This window comes from Colletotrichum graminicola (genome assembly GCF_000149035.1).
Source record: "Colletotrichum graminicola M1.001 genomic scaffold supercont1.65, whole genome shotgun sequence".
NCBI classification, from domain to species: domain Eukaryota; kingdom Fungi; phylum Ascomycota; class Sordariomycetes; order Glomerellales; family Glomerellaceae; genus Colletotrichum; species Colletotrichum graminicola.
Window position 1 is genome coordinate 155,435 of NW_007361069.1, and position 16,367 is coordinate 171,801.

The following is a 16,367-nucleotide window of genomic DNA, read 5'->3' on the forward strand; positions in this document are numbered from 1 at the left end:
GCATGTTGTAGCTAAGCGCGATAGTCTGTCAGCAGTGACAAGGAGCCCGAAACATAGTCTCGTGCAAGCAACCCCATAACCTTCGACTAAATCACAGATGATCCGGGTATATCCTCTTCATGACACCGTCCTTTTGACAATTCCAAATGATGCATCCCAGGCCACATTGACAGCCGGATATCCCCTTTCCCCAGCAGGCCGTCCTATCAAGGGACGGGGCGGACCTTTAGCATTACACTGTACAAGTACAATCGATATTGAAACCCCTTCACGGGAACACTGTATCGTGGCTTTTACTGGCTGTCCCTCCGCTTTCTCTGCTTCTTCTGGAACTGCTCTTGCTCCTCGCGCAGCGTCATCCACGCCCAGAACCAACAGAGCATCTCTAGGAACGCAAATGTCAAGAACACGCGATTCTTGAGGGCATCGCCGCCCCAGGTCGAAGGCGTGTAGCGCGGGTTGTTCGCCTGTGCCAATGGGTGGGCAAGGCGGTTGCCGTCGCGGGTCGAGCCGCCATATAGGGGCGACGAGGGACCGAAGAGAAACGTGTAGATGACAAAGATCATGGATAGGAAGAGGCGAAAGGGAGCTGATTGAGGCTTTTGTTTAGCTGGGACAATAGGTTATAGGGCAAGGGAAAAAGACAGCAAGCTTACCCTGGGTCCCCCAATGGTAGATGAGCCAAACCTCCTCGGGCATGCTGAGGGTGACTAGGTCGCTGACGCCCAGCATACCGAGAACGGCAGCTAGGAAGGCGAGGGCGGGCGACTTGTTCTCGAAACTCCGCGCATAGGGCTAGGAAAGGAGACATGTCAGACCTCTGGGAATGCACGTTACAGTGCCGGTGAGAGCTCAGGGACTTACCATGCCCATGGACTCGCCCAGGATGTACACCAGACCCTGGTCGGCGATAGTAGCCGGGTTCGTGATGAAGAAGTAGGCGAGGGTGATGTGAAACAGGGAGAGAGAGGTTACGATGGTTCTTGCCGAGATGATGGCCATATTTGCGATTTCCAAGCCGATTTCGTGATGGTCAAGCAGAGGAGTTTGGGGGGGGAAGTGAAGTGGTCGCAATCGTTTGCAGAAAAACATGGGATGGACAGGCAGTTAAACCGGTTGATGTCTTATCGGATGGTGTGAGCTAATTCTGCCGATTGAAAGCTTATCGAAGCGGAGCTTCTCATTCGTCCCGTCCCATGCCGCTATGCGAGGCTCTGGCCGTCTTTGAGCGGTTGCATTCCCTGCTAGCGCAAATGACAGCTCCCCTTGCCGAGAACAGACAGCTTGGGTGGGGGGTGGGGTTCCTTTGTCTGGAACGAGACCTTTCCAACGGCCAGGAATGTCTTTCCTTCAACCAACACATCACCTGGACCCCAGCGACCTCACCACTCCCTCCAGGTGTGCAATCAGTATCGAGTGAACAACGGCAAAGATGACGGCCGATACCGCAATCCCGCTCGAGAAGGCGCGCCACATCAAGTACTGGCAGCGCTGTCACAAGACCTTCCTCCCGCACCAGTACACTTCCTCCGACAGCACGCGCATCGCCCTGAGCTTCTTCATCCTCGCCGCCCTCGACATCCTCTCCCCGCCCGAGCCGTCGAAAGAGGAACCGCATCTCCTCACGCCCACCGATCGAGCGGCCGCGCGCAATTTCGTCCTGGGGCTCTACCACCCTGGTGGCGGGTTCTGTGGCTCCCCGAACCACGCCCTGCCGGCCGAGCTATACGAGGACTGGGACTTCGGAAAGGGCAAGCCTCGGACAAGGAACTCGAGCTCGGCAAACTTGGCATCGACATACTTTGCTCTATTGATCTTGGCCATCGTCGCAGACGGGCCGGAAACGGCGGAGAATGCCTTCGCAGGCGTGGATAGGGCTGCAACGTTGCGGTGGTTGAAGCGATTGCAGCGGCCGGACGGGAGCTTTGGAGAGCTCGTCCTGGATGACGGAAGCATAGAGGGTGGAAATGATATGAGATTATGCTTTTTGGCTGCCACCATACGGTGGGCACTGAGAGGCGACGTGAAAGAAGGGGACGCGGATTGGGTCGAGGATATCGACGTCGATGCGCTGGTCAGACACATTCGCCAGGGCCAAACATACGATGGTGGACTCGCACAGAGCTCCCATCAGAATGAATCCCACGGTACGTCGGCGCATTTCGAATGTGTCTTTTCTTTCTTCTTCTTCTTTTTTAAGAAACAAACCTGATTCAAGTGGCCACTAGCCGGCTACGCATGGTGCGCGGTAAGCGCCCTAGTTCTGCTCGATCGACCGCCGCAGCAGGGCGCGAAGCACCACGTCAGCGAAACACTCAAGCAGGGCGTCCCTGACGTGTCGCTTCTAATCAGATTCCTCGTCTATCGTCAGTTCGAGTATCTCGAAAAGGATGACGACTCAGACGACCCTGACACTGCCAACTTTGCCCTGCCCGAGTCACTGGCCGGGCTCTCGCTGGACCCCAATCTGCGTTTTGTAGGTTTCAACGGGAGATGTAACAAGGTGGCGGATACGTGCTACTGTTGGTGGGTTGGCGGGACATTACAGGTACGGCTTGGATGGTCGTCTCAAAAGCACCAGCGTTGACCTGAAAACACCTTATAGATGCTGGACTGTGCCGGTCTCATCGATGCCGGACCGTCTCGCCGTTTCATCATGAGCAAGACGCAACATCTCATCGGCGGTTTCTCCAAATATCCCGGTGGCCCGCCGGATATCTATCACGGCTTCTTGGGCCTGGCTGCACTTGCCATCATGGGCGATCCAGCCCTCAAGCCATTTGACGCATCCGTGTGTGCGACACAGGAGACTGTCGATAAAGTTGTGGCCGCGCGGGAGGGGCTTAGAGATGCGGCCAAGGCGCGACGGCGGTGATCAAGCTCGGCATTTGTAGGGCATGTTAAGGCAGGGTGGCGTGCGCTCACTAGCGGGCAAACTCAGTTTGGGTTGGACGAGAGAGCCACATCACAGGATTTGTAAACGGAGGTAAAAGTAGCCAGAATCGGCCGAATATAGGTTTGATTGCAAAAAGTCTCAGCGCCCCATGTTTAGTACAAGGTATCCTCAAGGTATGGTACACGACGCCGAGAGTGGAATATAGAAAAGAACACAATGGGGTCTTGTGTCTCTGCCGTTCTATCGAACGTGGGCGTTGAAGCTTGTGCCGCAGAGTGCACCTCAAGAAAACAAAACAAAAAAAAGTTGGCGTGCCATCAGAGCGGCACCGAGCTTTTGGATCATACATGAGCTGGCGGGGCCGTCGTCTTTGGCGTGACGGGAGCAGCGCTGGTGTCTGCTTTGGCTTGGGCTCCCACGGCATCAGTCTCGCCATCTTCAATGATCTGCTCTTCAATGCGCTCACCCGGTCCTCCAACAACGGGTGTGAAGACGTCAACTTCCTCAATCTCTTCTTCATCTTCTTCACCTTCCTCCTCCTCTTGTATGGTCACCTCGCCAGACCGACGCCCCATACCGGAAGCACTTGCACTCCGGGAATGACTGGATCCCGTACTTCGTGCGCCGCTTCCGCCGCCACCAGCACCGCCGCCACCGAAAGTTAGCATCGGTCCCTTGAAGATGTTACGCTTTCGCTTGGCAAATTGAATACCCCCTCCCTGTGCAAAAGGATTCGGTGAGCCGGGAGCCTGCGCCCCCGATACTGGCGGTGGGGGCATGCCCTCAGTGAACAAAGCAAGAGGAGCCGGGGGCCCGGGTCCACGCACTAGGCGGATGTTGGATGGAAATGTCGTAGAGGTCGGGGTGGCAGGAAGGACCTTGACAGAATGGTGGGGTGACTGTCCGCGCTGAAGGGTGTTTTTGGATATTGATGTCGACACTGAGCCATTTGAGCTTGTCGAGGAAGCCTTGGAATGAGAGTGATGGTGATGGGGCATTGATCGAATAGAAGATACTGACGATGAAGTTGATTTACGACCTCTCAGCCCTGCGGAGGAGCGCCGCATTGTTGTTCGAGGGGTCATGGGAGACGGCGACAGTGACTGTCGCTTGTATGATGTCGATATCCGAGACGGCATTTGCGATGGCGTGGAGCCTCCTCCCGATCCCGGGCTGCTGAATGCGCCAGACCCCCTATGACCTGGAAGGGCCTTGTTTAGGTGGCCGTTGGCTACCACTCCGCGAGGCAAACCGGCCTTGGCCTGAGCTACGGAGTTGTCCGTCATCGGATTCTTGCCCGTCTGCGGCCGAGGACTACTGTCCTTCGAGTGCTTGCTGCTGTTGCCTGCAACGCTGCCGTTCTTATCGACCAAGCTGGGTGTCGAGTGGCTGCCTCTCTTGCTTGCGTGCCTAGTCCTACGGGTATTCTCAAAGAACCAATGCGTCCAGTGCTTCCAATGGGCAATAATGGCCTGTGACGGCTTCTTTCGGACTTTTTGTTGCTGATCAGGGGGTCGCTCTGGCGTTCTGTTAGCCGCCAAAGCTTCGGAGGTGGTCACTAGGTGAAGAGTCGAACCGCGAGATCTCGCGCTGCGGACCACACCCTCTTTAGGGGGAGGAACCGGGCGACCATGTCCGGATGTGCTCGCAGACCGGACCGAGTCCTTGTCGATTGGAGGTGGCGGGTGCTCGTCCGTACCCGGGCCTCCATTCTCCTTGGCGTGTTCTGGCAGCCCTGGCAAGTCTCCGAAATCTGAGTAGTGGGCACTCCTCCTCTCTGACCGTCCTCTCGTCCTCGGGGTTATCGGCGCATCTTCGAGCCTGATGAAACGATTTGTCAGCCCGCCGTGCTCGTCGACCTCCTGCAGCACCGGCGCAATCCGCTCGAGTCGACTGGACGCCGCAGACAGGCGACGGAGGCTTCTGTTCTCAGCCTCTCGTTCACGACGCTTCCTCTCCCTCCGCCGCACTTTTCGCTGCTCCTTTTCGATGAGAAGCGTCCACCAGCCGGCTAAAGCATCGCACCGCTGGGCCAGAACACTTTCTATGACCGAGTCAATGGCGACGCCCGCGCTCCGCATACGCTGAAGAGTCTCCTTTTCCAAAGGCGTCGAAAATGGGGCTGGTCGTTGCAATTTCAGAATCGCCTGCTGTGCTGGTGTGTGCTCGGCGAGGAAAGGGTTCGTGAGGATATCAGGAAGCGAAGGCCGGAGCAGCGGCCTTTTGGAGAGGAGCGATTGGATCAACGGAATAGCGGCGGGGGGTAGGTGGTCGGGATATTTCGGTTCTTCGTTGAGGATTTTTGTCCTCGTAACGTTGTCGTCGTCATCGTCGAATGGTAGCTCTCCACATAACAGAGCGTATAGAATGACACCCAAACTCCAAACGTCGACCTTTTCCCCAGCGTATTTCTCCCCCTTGAGCATTTCGGGCGCGGAGTAGCATATTGTGCCGCAAAACGTCTGCAGATAGTTGGACTTGCCCTCATATTCTCTAGTGAAGCCAAAGTCCACCAATTTGACATTCTCGTGCTTGTCGAAAAGGATATTTTCGAGTTTCAGATCCCGGTGGACACAAGACTGTTGATGTACATATGCGACAGCGCCGACGAGCTGGGCAAAAATCTTTTGGACTTTGTGCACAGGCAACGGGCCGTGTTCGAGGAGGTAGTTGTAAAGCTCATCACCTATGGGGCCACTGTCAGTCGCGCTCATACGCCGAAGTCAGAGCATAGATTACCTGCGCAATATTCCAGTACCAGCCACACCAAGTTTTCCGTGACTATGACCTCGTATAATCGTGCGATGTGAGGATGAACAAATTGTCGGTGGTGATGGATCTCTCGCGCGAGATTCGAGTCGCCTTTGTTTGCGGATTTGAGAACGACCTGCGACCATGCGTGTTAGCAGTCGGCTGAAGACGCGACGTTGACTAGATGCTAGTCGGCTAACGGACCTTGGATCCATTGGTGAGCTTGTGAGTGGCCAAGTAGACTTTGCCGAAAGATCCTTTTCCAATGAGACGGCCGAGTGTATAGTTGCCGACGGAGCTAAGATCTTTGTTGGAGAATTCGCTGCAGAAAGAATCAGCTCGAGTCGAACATTGAGGAAGAACGGAAGAACAGAAGCAGTAGGCAGTGATACTTACTCGAGAAGTTCCTGGTATGAGCGAGCAAGCTACCACCGTGTTAGAATCAGAAGGACGACCTGGTGGGTAATGAGAAAGAGGGATTGACCGCGCGGACAAGCAGACAGGCAGGCAAGCATTGCGCGGCCAACAATGCACTACGGGAGGGTGGTTGTGGTGACGCACCTTGGCCTTCCGACCCAGGGCCTCGGCATTCCCTCTGTTCGCTTGCATCCCTTCGCAAGGCAATGACTAGCACGTCAAGGCCGACCGAAGCGAAGCCCGGCAGAGCAAGTGGGCTCGAACAGGCGGAATATGCGGCAAGTCGAAGACGGGGTCGAGTTCTGGGGCGGACGGGAGAGCGTGAGGAAGTTCAGGATGAATGACTCGGAAGCCCGCAGTGGCGCGCAAAGGATGCCAGCTGCATCTAGGAGGTGGATAGATGGCGAGTGTTGTAACCAGGGACCGAAAGCGCGTCGTTGAGGGTCGTGATGAAGGCGGAGATGTTGCAATTGAAGATTGAAGCTGTTTATCTGATGCGAGTCGAGGTAGCTCCCAGGGTTGTAGGGGGGAGGTTGCTGGATTCGCGAACAGTCCCTGTCCGGCGAGGCGAGACGGAGCGAGAGAAACAAGGCCAGGTACCTAGGATACCTACGGGATAGGTACCTCGGTACCCTCCCGCAGTGCAGCGCATCGCTCCAATCCCAGACAGGCAGGGAGTAATTAGCCGTCAGGTGGAGCGGGATTTCCAATGAAAAAGCTCAGATCAACCGTACCTACTTGGGTACCTACCTGGACCGGACTGTACGGAAAGACCTCCACCCAATAGGTGTACAGCAGCACTCTTACTGGACAAACGTCTCGCCCCCAAGCAATACCAGTAGGTACAGTACGGAGTACCTAGGTACAGTATCTCCACGTGTGGGGAAAGAATGGGCGGGCGCAACTCTGCCAACCAATCCACTGAGACCGCCTGGAATCGTTCGGCTGCATGTTCGCTGCACCGCTTTGTGCTTCCATCGTGGCAAACAAACCTTGGATGCTGTGTCTCGGGCTGTCTGAGCTGAATGTCCTTTGACGCCCCCCCCAAAACTATTTTCCCTAGATTTGGGTTGTCTCTGTCCCAAGAGAAAGAAGTAGGTACACAATGAGTAAGCACATCAGTTGACCATTCGCAAACGACGCTCATGACCCGGTAGGTATCACGCCGATCTGTTTACAGATCAGGACTCCATGACCACATTTCGTTACACGGGATGACTAAGTATATTTATTGCGGTGCGTCTCTACCTACCTACTAGGAAAAATCACCAATGGTCGCCAACGATGGTAAGCTAATCACAGTGTACACTCAATGATGCATGTTTGAGAACTCAAGAACGGAACCTCGGTTTATCTGTCTGAAACGCGGATGAAGATTCCCCCCTCATTGGCGGTAGCTCTCCCCTAGGTACAGGTAGCTTTGAAGAAAGGAAGCTTGGATCATCTCACGAACATAGGTACACTACCTACCTATTCCGTACCTAACGGCAGTGTACGGATACACTAGATACGGCAGTATGGGGGGTGGCTGATGCAGCATCCGTGCATGCATGTGGCTGAATCAAGTGGCGAGAGCTGGGGAGGGCATGACCTCATCCACATTGCTTATCTCGTCGGCTGCCCTTTAGGCCCCTCGTTCCATGCAGGCATGCATGCACGCATGCAGGGCCGCCATCTTCCTCCGACACCGCTCCGTTCGCAAACAAAGCCAAGCTCCGGCCAACCTTCACGCCGGCCCGTTCCTCCCCAACCCGAGGCGCACTATCTCACCGATTGAGCGTGTCAAGCCTACAATTGACCTTCATATCTAGTACCTAGCTGGTCATCTGAGCTCGAAACTACCGGCACCATGTACATCTCTCCGTTTCTCGCCTTGGGCTCTGTACTGCCTTTGGCAGCCACCTCCCGGATCCAGCAACCCCTCGCCGCCGATTCTCCTCCTTTGACGCCTCATAGCTTCTCTTCCACTTCCTCCTCCGCACCCGCTTGGCGCGATGACCTATTGTCTTTACACCGCTCGCTAATCGAGATTCCATCCGTCTCGGGCAACGAGAGTGCCGCAGGAAGATTTCTCGTCGACTACCTGACTGGTCGCGGTTATGTTTCATCTCTTCAGTTTCTTCCCCCGCGCAACAACTCGTCGAATGAAACGCCCCGTTTCAACGTCTTGGCTTGGAAGACGAATCAACGCCAGCCCGAGCCTCGTGTTGTCGTCTCGTCTCACTACGATGTCGTGCCGCCGCACATCCCTTATGGGATCTCTGACGAACACATTACACCCGGCACCCGTATCAGCGGCAGGGGAAGCGTGGACGCCAAGGCTAGCGTTGCTGCTCAGATCATCGCCCTCGAGGATCTGTTCAATGCTGATAAAGTCAACCCTGACGATGTGATGCTCTTGTTCGTCATCGGTGAGGAGGATACAGGCGACGGAATGCGATTCTTTTCCGATTCTCTGCAGGAAGCTGACCCGCCTGTCCGCTTCGATTCCGTCATTTTCGGCGAGCCAACAGAGGGCAAGCTAGCTTGTGGCCACAAGGGCGGCGTTTTCTGCGATATCACGGCAAAAGGTGTCGCTGGCCACTCCGGATATCCTTGGCTTGGCAAATCGGCCAACGAGATCATGATCAAGGCCCTGGCCAAAATCATCACCACCGATCTTGGAAGCACCGAAAAATGGGGTAACACCACGGTGAACATTGGCCAGTTCAACGGCGGCGTCGCCCAGAACGTCATTCCTGCGGCTGCATTGGCAAGGATTGCAGTCCGTGTTGCCATTGGTCCCGAAAAGGACGGGGGCAACATCGTCAAGGACAGAATCCAGAAGATTCTTGATGAGACTGATTCCGAATCGCTCGAAATGACGTGTACTCACGGTTACGGCGTTGTGGAGGCTAACTGTGAGGTTGATGGTGAGAGAAAAAGAAAGGCCCGTCTGTTCGGAACGAAATTTCAAGTTAACACAACGCAGGCTTTGAGACTCTCGTGGCCAACTATGGCACTGATATTCCCAACTTGAAGGGCTCACACACTCGCTACCTCTACGGGCCGGGCACTATCTTGGTTGCCCACGGCCGTGACGAGAACATCACAGTCGCTGAGCTCGAGGAGGCTGTTGGAGGCTACCAGAAGCTGATTTTGCATGCCCTCCAAGATTCTGCTTAAGCTGTATTCCCATTGGTGTCTTGGTAGTCCAATTGTCATTACGCCGTATCCTCTATATATGATTTAATTGTGAACCACTCCCAGGCCGTAGCTGAAGCATACGAGGTTCTTCGATTTTCACGCAAGGCAATTAATACGCTACTGACCAACCACCCTGGCCCATCGCTCCGGCATGATGTGACGGAAATCAAAGTGTCCCTCGGCGTTCTTGACCACTGCGCCCTTCTCCGTGACAACAGCATCGATCAGGACGTGCGGCGTGACATCGAAAGCAGGGTTCCAGACGTGGATGCGCTGATCTGCCGTGGCGACACGAGCTGTCTGTGCAATGTCAACGCTGCCATCAGACCGAACGACAGCGCCGGAAATCTGCGTCAGCTCGTCGCCTTTGCGCTCTTCAATCTCGATGCCAGCGCCAGTCTCGGTCTCGAGATCGATGCTGGTGGTTGGGGCAGCAACAATGAATTTCACACCGTGATGCTTGGCCAGAACAGCCAGCTGATACGTTCCAATCTTGTTGGCGGTGTCGCCGTTCCGGACGACGCGGTCGGCACCGACAATGACGGCGGCAATATTCATCTTGTCTTTCTGCAGGTTGAAGAGGGCAGCGGCCATGGAGTCGGTCACAAGGGTGCTAGGAATCTTCTCGTAGACGAGCTCGAAGGCCGTCAGCCTGCTGCCCTGGTTGTACGGCCGCGTCTCGGTGCAGTAGGCATGCCGGAGGAGACTGTTGGACCAAAGAGTTCTGATGATGCCGAGAGCGGTCCCATGGCCAGACGTCGCCAGCGAGCCGGTATTGCAGTGGGTAAGAACGGAGATTTTGGACTCGGACGACGCGCCAGCAACCTCCTTCAGCCACTGAGCTCCATGATGGCCGATGGATAGGTTTGTCTCGAGGTCCTTTTGCAAGATGTTCTCAGCCTCGTCGATATAGGCGGCGATGATAGACTTGACATCATCATGAGGAGCACTCCTGATACGGGTTTTCAGCTGATTGATAGCATTGGTCAAGTCGACAGCAGTCGGTCTGCTCTCCTTTAAGTAATCTAAGCGCGAGTCGATGTAAGAGATAGTATCCTGGGGGGAAGACGCTGTGCAGCTTCCATTATGCAGCTCGACGGCATGGGCGAGGGCAGCTACGATGGCGATGGCAGGCGCGCCTCGAACCCTCATCGACTTGATGCAGTCGAAAGCCTCTTCACTGGTGGAAACCTTATCATAGTGAAACTCGTGGGGAAGCCTAAGTTGGTCCAAGACCTCGAGGCAACCCCGAGTGTACTTGACGGCTTGTAGTCCAGACATTGCGTACGGTGCTTGGGTGTTGACAAAGATGAAGAGAGTTATAATGGAGAGGAAGAGGGGAAGGTGCCAGGTAATATATGTTGTGATAGTATAAACAGGTAGTGTGAATACCTAGGTAGCGATTGGGCGGAAATCCAACCCTCCCAAGCATGAGACTCACCCCCGTCGCAGACGAGGGGCAAAACCAATTCCCAGAAACCAAAAAAAAAAAAAAAAAAAGTTCTGCCGTGCCCCTCCATTGACGCGCCCCAATCCAACAGTGGTCCTTGGGCCAATCGATCCGGCAGGTGGACACACACCGCTTTCGGCGAATCATCGGACGACTGGGAGAGCTGCTTCAGCGAAAGCAGGAACGTTGAAGGTGCGACGTGTGCTCCACTGCAGCAGCTTGAACCTCACTGGGGTGTATTCGTACGAACACATACGGAGTAAAAGGTCCATCACCTACGCGTAATGATGCCCCGACGGACCATGTAAATTTAACATCCATATCGGGAGCCGTTCAAACATGGAGCGGCCTTTTTCAACCTCGAAGGTTACCGGTATGCCCACCTCTCCCGCAACGGGCCGGCTGTAACGCGTATCCCATTTGTTCCGCTGATCGAACCAACTGACTTAAGCGTGCGCTTCGTAGTTGAGTACTTCGATCCCCACCATGTGTACAAACTTGTAGCGCCGGGTCTCGTCCCTCGACTGCCCCTTCGAAACTTGCATTGGCAGTCCCATGCCGGTCCTTTGCGATCCATCGACACCCTCCACGTCGAACTCACACCCGCTGGCGGTGAGCCTGGCGTCGCGACTTCACCTGCCGCTTCTCCCTCGTTGAGCCGCTCTGCCAGTGCGAGCGCCAAGGACGATGGCTTCCAGACACAGTCAATTGGAGGCAAGCCGGCATCTTCAGATGCTACCGAAACGCCGGCTATTGTGGCGCGACAACCTGGCAAGGAACGACGCCATCAGATTCCTGGCCTGAGACGGACGCCCTACCTCAAGGTCTTGCTCGTTCGATGTGACGACAGTGACACGTACAAGTCTCAGACGAGAGCCGAAATCCGAGAGTGGATTAAGCAAAACACCCCCCCATCACAGTCGACGCGGAAGCTGAGCACGCAAGAGAACCATGACGCCTTCGAGTTTCTGATTGTCCACGTTGTGATACCAAACACTTTTGCGGCCAACCAGCCCAGAGTCAGTGGCAAGGGCCCTGATGTTACCGAAAAGTCAAGGACATCGAGATGGGGTTCGGGCTCCTCGACGCTCCTCGAGAAGCTTCGGTCCGACTTCAATAGTTCCAGCAAGGGCGCGATTGATCGTGTTGCCCAGATCCGGATCGGCATCAACGACGTGCCGTATGACGTTCTTCCCCGGGTGGTGCCTGCTACCCCAACTGGCTACACCGAGTCGCGGCAGGATGCTGAGAATGCCTGGGAAGATTTGATTGGCAAGTTCAAGGAGCTGATCCTGTCGTCCTTTGACATGAGGGTGTCTCAGTACGAGGAGGACATCAAAGAGAAAGATGCCCAACGCGTCCTCCCAGGATGGAACTTTTGTACCTTTTTCATTCTGAAGGAGGGTCTCGCGCGTGGGTTCGAGAGCGTGGGCTTGGTTGAAGATGCCCTTGTCGGCTATGACGAGCTGAGCGTCGGCCTCGACACCGTTGTTCAAGAACAGGCCGCATCCGGGGACCCCCAAACGCATGGCGGGTCACTGCTGAGTCACACAGAGGATCTTGTGAAGCGTGCTGAAGCTGCCGTCGCTGAGTTGGCTGACGAAGATGGATCTGTCGAAGATGAACAGCCGGTTGATCTTCAGGCAAGTGAAGTACAAAAGGCCGACAAATTTGACGACATTCCCATCAGTTCTACGAAGAAGCCGTATCGTGAGATGATCGTTGCCAATAACGTTTCAGTCTATGATTTCCGTTGCTACATCTTCTCGAGGCAAATCTCTCTGTTGCTTCGCCTTGGCAACGCATGGTCCACGAGAGAGGAACTCCTCGCAAAGCTTAGGGAGCAACAGGAGTCGGTTCTCCATGGTGTTGCTCCGCGAGCACCGCCCCCCAGACAGACGGAAGAAGCCGAAAACCTGACAATGCTGGCCGAGATCTGCCGCAGGACATTGGAGTTCATTCCTGCTGTTTCGCAAGTAATGAGGGCAGACATCCTGTCAGCACTGAAGAACAAGCTCACGGAGGAGGACTCGCCCATTCTCAACCCCGTTCTGGCCGAGACTATCGACAACCTAGTCGCCTCTTTTGCTTTCTCGGTTGCGCAACAGATCCTTGCTCAGACTTCCACAAAGGCACTTCCTATCCCGCCATCCACTCTTACTCCTGCCGACGGCCATGAGCCCAAGTCGTCGATCCCGGAGCTCAAAACGATAATGCACCCGGCTCGCAACTCCTCTCTGCGCGTAGGCACAAATTCAGATACGAGACAACCGCCCAGCCCCGGCATCTTCCCTGGCGCACCAGCGTCCAGTGGCGAAGATGCAGCACCGCCCAACGCTCACTTCTTGAAGGCTGGCCTAGAAGAACTCGCCGCGCGTCGTGCCGAGCTGTATGCACTCTCCAGAAATGTTCTGCAGGGCAGTGGGAGGAAACGTGGCTGGGATACTGGATGGACCTCGGCGCCAGTGATCGGGGAGATGGATGGCAATGACTTTGAAGACATCAGCCTCCACGGTGACGAGGAGAAGAGACCAACCCTGGACGACCCAGAGCCACTCTGTATAGGATTGGCCGGCATTGAGAATGGCCTTTTGCACGCCGCCCTTGACGACCGGGATGGCTTCTACCGCCTCTACGAAACTCTCACCGACAAGGCTTTGCGCCATTACACCGTTGCAAACCATACTCACGCTGTCAAGACCAGCATGGCTGACCTAGCTGTGTTGAAATATCACTTGGGCGAGTACGGGCCCGCGGCATCATTCTTCTACATGACGACGCCGTTTTTTGGAGAGAACAGCTGGAGCTTGTTGGAACTGTCGATGCTCGTCATGTACTCTCGATGTCTCAAGGAGCTCCAACGAAAGGACGAGTTCATTCGCGTAGGACTAAAACTTTTGGCGAAAGCAGCCGCCGCAGAGAACGAAAAGTTGCAGCGAAGAAAGCGACTGTCCCTAGGAGCTCGCTCGGAGATCCAGTATCCTGACAAGAGCGCTATTGCTGGTTTTCTCGACGACGTCCTGAGTGTGGCAAAGACACTTTCCAATGAAGTAAGGGTGCCTCTAGGGCACTTCTTCACCCAAGTTGAAGTTGTTGGACCCCCCGAATACCACACCGGGAGAGACTGCTTTTCTCTCACCGTCAAATTGCACAGTCTGCTCATGGATGATCTGAGTTTGGAAAAGGCTACAATTCGTCTATCCAGAACCACGCCAGGAGGGGCGAAGGAGGTTTGGTTGCACACCCCAGAACCGAACACTCTGAGGCCTGGCGTCAATAAGCTCCTTCTCACCAGCACGGTAGGTGACTTCTGAGGAAGCAAGTTTAGCAATCACATGGCTAACATGGTGACAGACAAATGTATCCGGGCACTATAAAATCGACCGCGCAGATCTGATATGTAATAAAGTCGATTTGCACTGGGAACGGGACGTAAACCAAACGCCAAGCAAGAATGCTCAAATATTCCGCTTGTCCGATTTAGAGCTGTACCGCCCAGCAGGTGGTTTAAGTTGTCGTCTGACGGCAGCCAGGAATATTCAACTGGACAAGAACAGCTCGGTGGATCTGGAACTTTCTACTGGTTGGAATTCCATCAAATCCTGCGTACTCTCTGTGAAGCCGTCGACTGGTGGTCTGAGGATCATTTCGACCGAAGCAGAATTTCTTGGGCCAGCGTTTGAGTATGAAAAACCATTGGAAGCAGGCCTCTTTCGCTTTGGAACCATCGATGCATCGTGCACCATGAAGATGCGCTTTCCGTATACGATTGAACAAGACGTTCCCAACATCTCGGTCAGGGTTGAATTAACTTACACGACAGAAGACGGCACCTATCACTACTCCAGTACTTTCTCTGTCCCCGTCGCGCTTGCATTGGGGGTCAACGTACAGGACGTGTTCAAGCACAATGCACTGTTTTCCCGGTTTAGCGTCTCAACTGCGTCTTTCAGTCCACTGAGACTGTTCAAGACCGAGCTGATTGACTCAGAGGTCTTTGCCACTCATTCAGCTGCTCCAGCGAGCAAGTCAGTCATGGTGTTTCCGAAACAGCCTGCCAGCTTGCTGTATAGAATCACCCGCAAAGCGACTGGCACCATAAAACCAAAGACGCAACGAATACTGTATCTGAAACTCTACTACAGTGTCCTCATGGACGAGGTTGTTGCCCTCGTTGAGAAATCCCTCATAGAAGCTATCCAGCCACTGCCGATATCATCGTTCTCCGGCTTCCTGATTAGCCGAATCATCGCGGAAATGCAGTCCAAGCTATCCGCCTACGATCTAGAGCGCGCCGCTCTGCTGGGAGAGGTCCCGACGTCGTTTATCTCGTCCTTGCTTTCCCGTCACGGCTTCGAAGGGCTGGGGCTGATCCCCGGAAGCGGCGACGATGCCTCTACCGCGCTGAAGCAATTCCTCCAGGACTGGCAATCGACACATCCCAAGTTGGCCATCAAGGAAACCGAATCGGCCAGCCGCTCGATTCTCATCCCTGTGGACGTGCCCTCGATTCCTGTCTTCCACTCAGTTGACATTCACTTTCCTCCGCTCAATGAGCATCTTGTTGGCTCCACAGTAGCCGTCAACCAACTTCTCTCTGCTAATCTCCGACTGCGATGGACTAGGATTTGGGACACGGCCGTGAGTGATGGCAAGTCCATCAATAGAGACTATGAGTTCAGCTATGATATCACCGCTCCTGGCGACACGTGGCTCATTGGCGGTCGAAAGCGTGGAAACTTCAAGAGCTTGGGCGTCGATAAGACAGACGCCAAGTTTGGAGAGTCGGAGCTGAATGTGCCCGTTCTGATTGTTCCCCTTCGTGAGGGGAGACTACCGTACCCAAATGTCGAGATCCGTGAGGTCAAAAAGGATGATAACGAGGAGACGGCTGGGCATCACGAGATTGATTATCAGAACATTGGCGAGACGGTCCGGGTAGTGGCTGATTTGCAGCGGGTGACGCTGAGTCTGGACGCTAGCGGCCCCAGTGGCGGCCCACTGGTTCTAGAGAGCGAACGGCGGGAGTTCGAACACCGCATTCTACTGTAACAATCAATGGACCACTATGACCTCAAGTTTTGCGCCTTCTCACGACGACACAATAGTCAATGAAAGGCATGAAACTGCTCGAGCTTAGCTAATGTTCGATCCTGTGCCTATCCAACAAACTCAACAACTGCACGCATTAGCTTTGAGCGTTCAACAGGTAAAGACTTCGGGCTGCTGGGCTCGACTTTGCGGCACAGTTCCGTCAGCCGGTGCCGTCTTGCCGTAACCGGCCTTGATCGACTAGCTCACGCGTGACTGTTGTTGGCTCCGTAAAGACTCGGTAACCATGATTGGGCCAGCCGGAAGCAACCGTATCCTTCTCAACCAACCGGCACAGCCACCATAACATCCAGAACAGCAAGGATATCGACTGATGACCAAGTCAGACCACATACGTGTAAGCTGTGCCACAATAAATCAAGTTTAACTGGGCGCTGGCTGACGCTGCCACCGCTTTTCTACCTCATATAAAGCCAGCATGACATGACCATCTCCTGGGTGAATATTCATACCCCGCTTTACTTCAGAGACCGCGTGATCAAGCAAGCTATTCTAACCACGGCGCTTTCCAATATATTGAGTGCATTCTCCAGCTCAACGTTTTAGTTCCGACAC

At 54.7% G+C, this 16,367-nt stretch overlaps 6 protein-coding genes across 6 annotated transcripts; 3 read left to right on the forward strand and 3 right to left on the reverse strand.

The window, feature by feature from the left end:
* Nucleotides 1-293: 293 nt before the first annotated feature.
* On the reverse strand, nt 294-1,002 carry GLRG_10703 (uncharacterized protein; the record flags this gene model as incomplete). Its single annotated transcript, XM_008101388.1, has 3 exons — nt 294-589; nt 657-795; nt 865-1,002. The coding sequence occupies 3 exons, from the start codon at nt 1,000-1,002 to the stop codon at nt 294-296; spliced, it is 573 nt and encodes a 190-aa protein (XP_008099579.1).
* Nucleotides 1,003-1,432: 430 nt separating this feature from the next.
* On the forward strand, nt 1,433-2,875 carry GLRG_10704 (prenyltransferase and squalene oxidase; the record flags this gene model as incomplete). The annotated part of the gene is made up of 3 exons (XM_008101389.1): nt 1,433-2,147; nt 2,229-2,548; nt 2,606-2,875. The coding sequence occupies 3 exons, from the start codon at nt 1,433-1,435 to the stop codon at nt 2,873-2,875; spliced, it is 1,305 nt and encodes a 434-aa protein (XP_008099580.1).
* A 362-nt stretch (nt 2,876-3,237) lies between these two features.
* Nucleotides 3,238-6,256, reverse strand: GLRG_10705 (uncharacterized protein; the record flags this gene model as incomplete). The annotated part of the gene is made up of 5 exons (XM_008101390.1): nt 3,238-5,582; nt 5,636-5,783; nt 5,852-5,969; nt 6,044-6,072; nt 6,209-6,256. The coding sequence occupies 5 exons, from the start codon at nt 6,254-6,256 to the stop codon at nt 3,238-3,240; spliced, it is 2,688 nt and encodes an 895-aa protein (XP_008099581.1).
* Nucleotides 6,257-7,913: 1,657 nt separating this feature from the next.
* Nucleotides 7,914-9,229, forward strand: GLRG_10706 (uncharacterized protein; the record flags this gene model as incomplete). The annotated part of the gene is made up of 2 exons (XM_008101391.1): nt 7,914-8,976; nt 9,036-9,229. 2 exons carry the CDS (start codon nt 7,914-7,916, stop codon nt 9,227-9,229), a joined length of 1,257 nt encoding a protein of 418 aa, XP_008099582.1.
* Nucleotides 9,230-9,367: 138 nt separating this feature from the next.
* GLRG_10707 (S-methyl-5-thioribose-1-phosphate isomerase) lies at nt 9,368-10,531 on the reverse strand (the record flags this gene model as incomplete). The annotated part of the gene is made up of 1 exon (XM_008101392.1): nt 9,368-10,531. The coding sequence occupies one exon, from the start codon at nt 10,529-10,531 to the stop codon at nt 9,368-9,370; it is 1,164 nt and encodes a 387-aa protein (XP_008099583.1).
* A 508-nt stretch (nt 10,532-11,039) lies between these two features.
* Nucleotides 11,040-15,752, forward strand: GLRG_10708 (uncharacterized protein; the record flags this gene model as incomplete). The annotated part of the gene is made up of 3 exons (XM_008101393.1): nt 11,040-11,073; nt 11,166-13,999; nt 14,055-15,752. The coding sequence occupies 3 exons, from the start codon at nt 11,040-11,042 to the stop codon at nt 15,750-15,752; spliced, it is 4,566 nt and encodes a 1,521-aa protein (XP_008099584.1).
* Between the last annotated feature and the right edge of the window lie 615 nt (nt 15,753-16,367).